The 11,624-nt window shown below is 40.6% G+C and overlaps 1 protein-coding gene across 1 annotated transcript in view; it reads right to left on the reverse strand.

Annotated features, from left to right (window-relative positions):
* The window catches only part of cadpsa (Ca2+-dependent activator protein for secretion a), a gene marked incomplete at both ends in the record, with an annotated part of 125,149 nt that extends 114,576 nt beyond the window's left edge, over positions 1-10,573 (reverse strand). The window contains one exon of the mRNA XM_080423499.1: positions 10,226-10,573. Within this exon, the coding sequence (XP_080279625.1) occupies positions 10,226-10,573 (348 nt within the window). The remainder of the gene's footprint in view (positions 1-10,225) is intronic.
* Between the last annotated feature and the right edge of the window lie 1,051 nt (positions 10,574-11,624).

Consider the following 11,624-nt stretch of genomic DNA (forward strand, 5'->3'; position numbering starts at 1 on the left):
ACAATCTAGGCCTGCTTGTCTTCAGCATTATTCACCTTTGTTCAGCATCAGACTAGGTGGAATTGCATAGTATAGTATAGTATAGTATAGTATAGTATAGTATAGTATAGTATAGTATAGTATAGTATAGTATAGTATCGTATTTTTTAATAATAAAAGTTCAACAATAAATTATTATTTTTTGTTGGTCAGATAACACAAGAGGTGCTTTAATTTGAAAACATCAAAGCAGTTACTAGTTGTCGTTGAATAAAATTGCATTTCTTGTCAAGGAAAGAATAAGATTCAATTCAAGAGGAAAAAGTATAGCCAAGTCATCTCTCTTAAGAGAGCTAAGACTCCTCTCCAAGTCCCTCAAACCTCTATATCTGAATTCAAACAGGAGGAACCCCCCAGCTGGACATGACAGAACGGACCCCCATGGACTTGGTCAACAGCTGACATGATAAGAATCTTTTCACCGGGATTCCCGAAATTATCTCCCTCAAAATGTTGATGGTCAACAGATGTGAGCTCTGCTTATCTTTAAACCTCATCCCGGCCTCAGGCCGGTCTCCAGACGTACATGAGGAAACACACAAGAAGTGGGAATAAGTGAATACAGAATATTGCATTATCTCATAATTCCCTCGCATCAATCTAACAACAGCTCTGTCAACATAGGTCGCATTCCACAGCAGGGGGCTGCAAGATGATGGATGGATGAGGAGAAAGTTGTTTCCTTGTCAACAATCTAAGCATCGCTCTGTACATGAATGTTTCAGACGCGCGGATCAGACACACTTGGTTATTTTCCAGATACGTAGAGCCCACCCTGCAGGCAGCAGCAGTGCAGAGCAACAAACAAAGCAAATGTTAAGAATACTATTTAGATAGCATTGCGTTTTGACAGATGCTAGGTTCATTGTTCACCTAGTATCCTAGTTTCTCTATGGCACTACATGTTCCTCTGCACTCTACTTGCAAGAATAATTGTACAACAGTTTCAGCCATTTGCATAAACAGTTTACCCAAGCTTAGACAATTCTTGTTTCATGATCATATCCTATCTGAACTGTTGGTTCCATATAAAAACGCACGCACGCACGCACGCACGCACGCACGCACGCACGCACGCACGCACGCACGCAGGCAGGCAGGCGCACGCACACACACACACACACACACACACACACACACACAATATGCACATTTATAGGCCTAGTTTTATTATGCATTTCAGCAATAGGCGCATAAACAATCTACTACAATCTACAAATACTGTAGTGATTCGAAGTGATATTACTGTAGCACATTTTTTAAGCTTTTTTTAAAGACTAGAGATTCGGGCCTCACATCTAGAGTTCGGGCCGCTATGCAGCACTCACACCTACGTGAGACAACACACTCCATATTTGGGCGTAGCTACATTGGGAACTCCTTATATGGTTATGGCTGAGTCATGGTGACATGGGTGTGACAACGTAGTGACATGTACTTTTGGTACTTTAAGTATATTTTGATGCGAAAACTTTTATACTTTTACATTTTGAATACTGGAATTTTACTTGTAACAGAGAATGACTACATTGCATTATTGATACTTTTAGTAGTAAAACCTGTGAGTACTTCTTCCATCACTGTTGGTACCTCGTTAGTACCATGATAATTCATATATATCTATACATGAGCATCTGAAAAGGACTAGAATGTTACAGCTCAGTTCATTTTCGTTCAGATTTGGAAAGAAGATTTGCAAAGCAGTGGAAATGCAGGTAGGGCTGAGATGAGGCTAGACAATGTGCTTTTAGGTGTGATCCACGTCATCAGGCATATTGGCTTTCCATGCTTAAATGCTGCCGCCCAGGATGGGAACTTTATTACAGTTTAACTCGATCAGATTGGCACAAATGAGTCACCAGCCAGCCTGATTTGGACCACTCTTATTGGGCCCTATGAGTGGCTGAGGCAATGGACTCACTCTACACACACAGTGTGTGGGTGCGTTCTTGTGTGCGTGTGTGCGTAAAAAGTGGAAAGACTTGTGGGTGCTGTTGTTTGTACTGTGTGTGTGTGTGTGTGTGTGTGTGTGTGTGTGTGTGTGTGTGTGTGTGTGTGTGTGTGTGTGTGTGTGTGTGTGTGTGTGTGTGTGTGTGTGTGTGTGTGTGTGTGTGTGTGTGTGTGTGTGTGTGTGCACACACACACACACACAGCACAGCAGGCCAATTGACAAGGATTTCCTCATCATTAGCACTGTACTGTACTCATGAATTATGCAGGCTGTATTGAAACACTACAATCGAACACAGCTTGTATACAAGCAAGCACTCACATGCCAAACTTTAATTTCATTTTAATGGCATAACTCACAGAGATATATTTTCCATGGCCTGTTTTTGTTCTACCAGAGGTGCATGCATCTGTTTCTGCGCAGCATGTGAGCTGGTAGATCAGCTATTTTCACTATATGTGCACCACACCGTGTGACAACAAAGTATACATTTCTAAATATATTTAAAAATATATATTTAAACGTGCCCTTTTTTTATTAATTGGAAAATTTTAATAACCGCCATGAAATTCATGGATAGATGCAGCCCTAACAAGGGATGAGCAGGAAGAGTAGACCACACAGCAGGTTGAGGGAGAAGTAAATGAGGGACAGTTTAATGAAAGGGGGACCTCCAAGTGAACCTGCCTTTAAATGATCCCCGGGAGATCGATGGCTAAACTGTGATGCCAGCTGACTCATTCAAGTCCCACTGTACTGCCCTCACACACATCACACTCCATCAAGCAACTGCCAGCGCTGTGACAGTCCAAAGTGCACCGTGTGAATAGTAACATTTAAATAATTGTCTTCAAAGTGTGCCTCCTGTCCAACTAAAACATTGCATGTTAATTATGTACTGTAAGTTAAATGGAGGAATGTACATGTATGGTGCTTTTGTAATTGTTGGTACAAATTAATATTTGAGCTTTTAGTTGTTTTTGTTGTTTTTAGATTTAGATTTGTTTATGTTTTTACTATTATTGGCTCTGATCTGTGACCTCATATGTTTCACTAAAACTATCGCTGCAACTATCGATTATCTTAGCGATTATTCTTTCTATTACTTTTTCTAGTAAATGACAAGCTCATTTAAAAAAATATTTCTTAACTTAACTCAACTCAACTTAACTTAACTTAACTTAACTTAACTTAACTTAACTTAAAATATCAATTCATGTACCTGAAAAGATTTTAACAGATTTTTTATAATCGACTAAATCTACTTTGTTGTAAATAGGTTATTTTTATTAAAATCAATATTTTGTATAATCGATTAAATAGATAAGTTCAATTGACTGTTGTACCCCTAGCTAAAATCTACAATGGCTGAATGAGTGCACCCTCGCAGCTCAACCACATAGTAGCCATGCTACAGCAGACTGACTGTAGTGCAATGTTCTGGGTGAGAACCCAGCTGTCGTTCCCTTCTGTCCTTATACAACTGAAATAAAGCCGCAATGCCAAGAGAATCTTTCCAACAAAGCATAATGTAAATGCTATAGAAGCAGAGGAGAACAGGGAGACAGTGGGACTGGAATCACTGGGGTCCCATTGTGATGCTGATGACAAGCAGGCGGATAGTGGCCCCACCTGGGCACACTGATCCCCCAGGCCTTATTAATAACAAAGAAAAAGAATACAAAACAAAGGAGAGAGGAAAGCATGGCAGCAACTTGTTCCTGCATCTTAAATGCTGTAAACCCAAAGAACACGAGAGCAACAAAACAAGAGCTAGTTAACATATTTCATATTGAGCCATGGGCCTCGCGGGGTTCATGGTTAATGACAAAAGCTGTTTCACCAAAGGGAGTATAAAATGCGTCTATCACAGATTAAGCTAATCTCCTCTAAAGACAAATGAGAAGTGACCTAACTTTAACGTGTTCCCTTCTTTCCCTTTTTAGTCTCTGATCTATGTTAAAGCCAAAAATCAAGTGTCTAAATCAGTTGTTTACAATAGATGCAGTTCAATTAGCATCTGAGAACATAGAACATTGAACATACATGAATATATAAACCACTCTTTCTATTTGGGGATTTTTTTATTTTAAAGCAGTACATAGTACATACAGATGCCCACGTCATCCATTGATGCTTTGGCACTGCACACATACTGCAGATGTAAACATGTAATTTGACTGGTGAATGTGTCAGACTGGATTTGCTGCTGACTTAAATCTCTCTATACTGTACGTCACACTGATATCAGGGTACTGACATCTCATCTTCTTGTCCTCAGGCAAGAAAGCAATGAAAAGATCAGATACACTCCTTGTATCTCATATCCAGTATAACTATTGGCAGATAAAATCCAGCTTTAAACTGTGATAATCTACATTAAGAGTGTATGTTGTGGAGAATTTGCACACACATTCTGTAAGTCATTACGGGTTCAACAAGAGCAGCAGTGTACAGCATGTATCACTCACTATGAACAAATGAGCTCCAGCCCAGCTCCAGGGCAAAGAATGACATGGCTTCTGAGAATAGGGATACTGATGTAGACTCACTGAGCAGGTCTCCTTAGCTACAAGGACAAACATGTATTATTATATGTTTTTTTTAATATAAGCACTTATAATCAACATGATTTTTTTTTAAATAATTTTGCAACAGTTGCAATTTATGATCAATAGAGGTTATGGTCAATACCAGCAGATCAAATGGTAAATTGCATTTCTAGTAGATTTTTCAAGTCAGCCACCCAAACACACACGTACAGAAAGCATTTAAAAACCATCTCTCTATCTAATCTAGTGTGCCTTTGCCTAAAGCACTTTACAGAGTGCATTAGGCTACATTGACCCATTCACACTTTTATGGCAGAGGCAATCGTTGCGAGATACCAACTTGCTCATCGGGAACAATTATGGGTTCAGTGTGTTCTTGCTCAAGGGCAGTTTGACAGGAAGCCAGGAGGGGCTGGGGATCATCTTCTACTTCCCAAACCGCCGCTCTACCTACCGAGCTACTGCTGCCCAAATTACTCAATGTTGTATGTTCAAAAGGGAACATTTAACCTATTAAGATCGGGAAAACCACTTTAACCATTACTTTATACTTTTGGCTATAAAAAAATAGCAGATATACAAGCTCATAGTCACAAGGCATCGAGCGCCGCACTATGTAAACTAACTGTAAAGCTTGTAGATCTGCTATTTTTGAAAAATCATGAAAACGTGTGCAAATCTTTGAATATATATATATTTTTAAAGCGAACATTTGTAACTCAAATCTTTGGTTCTGGGGGGTCCCTGGAACAAAATATTTTGAGATGGGGGTCCGCGACCAAATACATATAATTTTGGGGGTCCTTGACATGAAAAAGTATGAGAACCACTGATATTATAGCAACATACGGTTTTCAGAAAACAGTTTTCTAGGTTTAGAAGACATTTGTAAAGAATGGGTTAACAAAGAATCACTTTGGTTCACGTATTTGCATTTCCCTTACAATGTTGCTGTACACAATTCCGCACCAATACGTAACTCCCGCAACCCAAGATAGGGTCTCGAGTCCGACCCACAGTTTGTGCACCACTTATCTATAAAATAACATTCGTGAAACAAGGAGCAGCCTCCGTTTTCTCAGTTTTGAGGCCACAGTGTCTCTGCTCCAGACTGTCACACTGCCCACACCACCCACTTCACAGCTGACTGCCAGAGTCAAGAACGTGTGTTTGTGCATCAGTGTGTGATCTAAACACAAACTGACACATTAGACTAAAAACAGGTAGAACCAGGTCGTTAAAAAAAGCATTATCTGTAATTCTTCAGTTATGTTAAACCGCTCTAAAACCCCTCTAAAAGAGCACCTACAGGTGGCTGCAATTTGTAACTGGCCCCTGTAAAAAGTCTAAGCTTATCACCGGAAATGACCCCCAACCCCCAACAGTTTACTGTACATATTTTTCTTTTCTATTACTACTCACATATATGATGTTTTGCATATTACTGTATATTATTGTATGTCTTTAAATGTCTCGATGAATACACAGGACCTCAATGGAAATAAGCCCCTGGGCTTATCGGGTTATCCTTTTAGCATTATATTCTATAAATCTGTGCCGCCGTGCCCTTTTTGCAAACAGTATTCAATCAATCAATCAATCAATGTACACTCTTCATGCATATTGATATATGTTCAATATTGTGCATTTCAGTGAACAATACCAATAACCTTTAGGTGAACTGAATCCAATCACCACCAGTAAGAGAAGCCTTCTATTCCATCTATACAGTATGTGTTCTAACGATAACCAACAGTAAAATCCTCAGTGTTAAATTGTCTTCTTAAAGCTTAAACCATTAACTATGACATACTGTACTGTTGCACGTAAGTAAGTAATGGGAGAGACATGTTTCTGGAATGTTATTGTGCATCTAGATCAGTGGTTCCAAACTGGTCTTCGGGACCTCTATAAGCTAATGCTGGTTTTTCCAACCTACAATGTCAAACTAGTTACAACAGGTGAATGCAATTAACTTCCTGGTAGAATGAAAGATTTGCAGTACCAGGTGTCCCAAGGACCGAGGTTGGGAGTCTACTACTGACTGCTGACTGATGTTGGCTAGGTGTATTCTTCATTATCTTGTTGTTGGGTCGAAATCTGAACTGTTGTATCGATCACACGATCATTACAAATGGCTCTGAATGTGCACACTATTAATACTACATGCATTTGTGGACTACAACATCAGATGCTAACAGTGTCTTTGAGCCTTTGGGGGGACGAACAATATTAGCGGTGTGCTTTGTTGTATTATATATTGTCTATGTCTGTTCTGCAATATTGCAATTGTTTTCCACTGTATTTTTATGTTCTTTGCGGTAATTCGTTCGTAAAGCACTTCTAATTATAAAAAGAATTCTGATGTGTTTGAATTGTCTGATGTCAACGTCGCACCATGTTTTCTTGGTTCCCTAGATGTATTGTCTGTACTGCTGCATGAATGTCGGGCCTGTACTGTTTTATTAAGTTGAATTGAAATCAAATAGTTTCAACTGTATTTAACTAAATCAAATTGATCTGTATGAGGAGACACACACGAGCATGGACGCACGCACACACGCACGCAGACACACGCATGCGCGCAGACACACGCATGCACGCACACACGCACGCACACACAGCAGTGACAGTTTAGCAACATATTTTTAGCACAGTGGAGTTGTAAGGGTCAACAGTCCACCCAGTCTAGTTCTAGGCAGTGAGCAAACATATGGCTTCTGCTCATGTTGATTTTTAATCTGATGAGGATATGGGGATGGTGACAATATGGTTTGCAACAAACCTTTGAGTTGCCTGTCTGGGCTATAGCTTCCTCCTCTGACAAGAAGATGGCAGAACAACTCTTTCAAAACTCAATTCACTCTGATTGCAGCAACTTGAGAGAACGATAGAGCAGGGTAATGATCTGAGATGGTACAATATGGTTGATTGTGGCATGTATGATTTCAATAAGACAAATTAACCAACTTAAACATTTGAAATTGAGCAACAATATCAGTGACAATGAACATGTGTGTATACTCAACAAATAACAAACGTGTATTTGCTACACATTTCCATACATTTCATGAGCCTGTACAAATTCCTGTCATACCTGGACACTAATCTTCTTGCACATAATGTGTTCATGCTGTAAAAATATCCTATATACAGTGGTTGTATTGTATGCCTGAAGCTCACCTACAGTTTTATTCATATATTGGCAATGGTTTGGGACTTTGCAACAACCGTGCATAATTTGGATTCCATTTCAGTACTGTGCTGAAGTGGCCCTGACATACCAGTTGTCTAGGTCTGAGTATTCTAAGATGTGTCTATTCTATTTTGTTGGTTATGTCTATCAAATATCAGTTTGTCCATAAGCATAAGTCTGTTCTCTCCTGCTACATGGCTCTACCTTCCTGTTAGTGGCGGCCATATCTATCTCAATTTCCCTTTTGGGCATCAAGAAAGTCTTATCTGGCCTTACCATCTACCAATAACTGCACCAATCCTGGCTTCAAACAGACAATGGGAAGTTGAACGGAGTAGGTCCCCTTTGCAGATGAAGACACATTATTGTCTGGTGTATTTCATCATGCCCTCCCCAGAGTAGAAAGTCTCTTGAGGTCAACAAGATGAACATAACATGTTGACACTCAGGGTTCGATATGTAAAAAAATAAATAATAATCTTCTCCCATTTTAACCTGGGACCCCTATTAAATGGCAATCTTCATGAGCAAAGTAATGACAACATTTGTTTGTTAAATATTTACTCTTAAAAATACAATATTGAAGCATTTCTATGTTTCTTAACTGAATTTGCTGATATTCATTTGTTGTTTACTGGAATGTGTTGCATGCAATTATTTGAGTACTTTCATGTGAAGGCTTTGGTTTGCCTTGAAGAACTTTACAAAACCATGTGTTTGCCTGAAGAAGACTTGGCTTCTGGGCGAAACATGTCGTTTGTTTGTCCTTGTGCACTCAAAGAAAAAAACTCTTAACACTGCCAAACACATAATTGTTAATTAATTCTCATGAGAACATATTACATTGCCTTTGTTTTGCAACAAGCATAGACCAACATTTCTTGGTAATTGCTGTAAAGGTGTGTGCACTGCATCCCTGTGCTATTATTCTCACAGACTTACTGTACATTACATCACATAATAATTATGTTCCTTCACATTTGCCAGCGGAGAATTGGGCATGTGTTATAAAATCTGCTTAGGTTCCAGGAGAGGAAATAACTTGATCTAGTAGAACAAACAGCTCAACCATAACAGAGAAAGAAGACTTATTCATTTGGGCACACTTGTAGCTCAACTAGATCTCATCGCAACATCTTGGGTTCTGGGTAAGAGTCTGGCTTATTACCTGTCAATAGCCGCTTTCCTGTCCCTTTCTTCTGTAGGCTATTATTGAATAAAGCAGCCACAGCTTGAAAAACATCCCTAAATAATAAATATAGGTCTGCAGTCAATTCACAGTTCTACTTCTTGTGTGATGTGGCCAAGATTTAGCAGATAAAGCAACTATTACCATGATTATGATTCACTGTAATTTCATGCTTTTGAAAGTAACTTCTCCTGCAAAACAGCAACAAATGTGTGTGTGTGTGTGTGTGTGTGTGTGTGTGTGTGTGTGGGGGGGGGGGGGGGGGGGGTCTACATTAACATGAAGTTCACATTGGTTGTTATTGCTCAGACAAAGGTCAGGTTCCTATTCATTGTGAATGGAGTAGTGGGCAGTATTTGTTGATGTCTTCACAATTGGAATTCATTCTCGGATTTCTACACGTAGATGGTTGAATATGACACAAATCTACTATTTAGAATTTTGTTTCTCTTCTCAGCACTTTGAGATTTGGTTTTAATGTGGAGCACATTTGTCATTATTATCAATGTTACTACACATCTCTCTAACAGCAATATCTATTGCCATTGAGCATAATCAATAATGAAACAATACCTGATACAGAGATGTAATTCAGTGGGCTTGCTGAGGGGCACTTACACGAGTAGAAAACCTATTTATCATGTTCTATATAATGTTCTGGCAAGAGGTTGGCTTGATGTCAGTATAGACTTGTATACTTGCATGCCTACGGGCCAATGCACTTATGCAAGACCTACTACAAAGGGTGGGCCTGGACCACTACATGTAGTGTGCAGTCTCAGAACCACTGAATGTCTCTCTCTCTCGCTCAATCTCTCTCTCTCTCTCTCTCTCTCTCTCTCTCTCTCTCTCTCTCTCTCTCTCTCTCTCTCCCTCTCTCTCTCTCTCTCTCGCACACACACACACCACACACACACACACACACACACACACACACACACACACACACACACAAAAACACAAAAACACAAAAACACTAATGCTTTTTCTGAGACCTTTGAAAGGCCTTAGGCAGTTTTTCCCATTTCATAAATGAGCTTTTAACTACTTCAGGGACAGTGAATTCTAATTAAAACAGCATGAAATATTGATCATCAGCTGATGAGGAATCTCAAACTACTGGTGGTCACCGGTGTAACATATGTATGCATGGTTGGCCACCCCTTAATATGAGCAACAGTTAGTTAGTGTGCTGGAGACAGAAGGTGCCTACACAGTATATGAGTTTCCAACGCCTTAGGTTGCACGTATCAGGTTATTGGAGTTGGTTCTGGGCGATACTTCCACACTGATCTTACCTTTTGCTGTCGTCTGGCCATATCAGTCGGTTGTTTTGCGTTAAATGGATATGCAATGCAGCGCATGACAAACACATACAGCTGGAGTCTCCTTTTCCTTTCCTCCTCTTCCCTCTGCATCTTCTCCAGGTCCTCTTTCTCTTTGTCACTGGCCACCGAGGGGCTGGGGCTGGAGGGTCGGCCGCTGCTCCCTCCTCGGCTCGGGGGCTGAAGCCCACCGCCGCCGGTGTCTGTGGCTTGTTGGCTTGGTGACACCCGAGCTCCGCCGTTCTTTGGAGACGCAACCTCTTTCCTTTCTACTTCCACGATCTCGTCCCCTTCCTCCTCGCTGGAAGACGGGTCCAACATGTTGGTTCTTTGATGGGGACTGTGACACACAGAATGTGACAGAAGAACAGACACCGATGATGAATCTCAGTGCCGAGAAGACCAAGGGGTTAGAGACTATAGTCACCTATATGCTCTGTTGGCAACGTCAGCGAGAGGGAAAAGTAGTGGAAAAAGATCCAGAAAAACTCGGCAACTGAAGACGGAAATGTTTACTTGACGAGAGCGCTTGATACCCGAAAGCAGACTGAAGTAACAGAAGAGCGGTTGTTGTCTAAAATACAAACTGTTCCCAGACGATTCAATCCCTGCTTTAGTTGGTTGCGTGTTCCCAGCCTTTCAACTCTCCATCATCACCATCGGGGATTTGCTAGGAGGAGATATAGAAGGGGGAGGGGTCGGTCGGATGGGAGAACATTTAGAGGGATTGCTTTCCAGTGCCGGAGCGTCGCTCCTCTTTGCCTGATGTCTCTTTAGCTGGTTTTGTCAATGATGGCATATTGATCTCCACGATCCTTAAGAAGGCAAAGCCTGTGATCATTAACGGTATTGGGAACTGGCCGTGGTGCTGAAACGGAAAGCTAAAAATGTTGAGTTGGTGGGGGCGGCGACAAATGGATGTGCGCACCCACCTGATGATTTCCAGACGCATATGGAGGGACAGATACACGGTTCAATAAAATGTCTTCTTTGTAGCTGCATGGTGCTTCAATCCGCGTCAACGATTGTATAAACCGGTACATAGTGTATGTTGTTGAAACCATTCCGCGTCTTTTCCTTCAGTGTCATGTTAATTCTGTCCTGTGGATCTTAAAAGAACACGTCACTGTGTCGATTATTAGGCTTTTAATAGCCTGTCGTTGTCCAAAATGAAGTCTATAGGAGACGGAGAAAACGCGAGAGGGGTGAGAGCAATATAGAGAAAGAACTAGAGACATACAACCTATAAAACTGAGGGATTATAAATTAGTTGTCCGAAATTAAACCGGATTTATTATACAGCTGCTATTGCTGCTATTGCTACTTCTGCTGCTGCTGCTGTTACTACTACTGCTAGCCTACTACTACTACT

Source organism: Gymnoscopelus braueri, assembly GCF_963280865.1.
Source record: "Gymnoscopelus braueri genome assembly, chromosome: 3".
NCBI classification, from domain to species: domain Eukaryota; kingdom Metazoa; phylum Chordata; class Actinopteri; order Myctophiformes; family Myctophidae; genus Gymnoscopelus; species Gymnoscopelus braueri.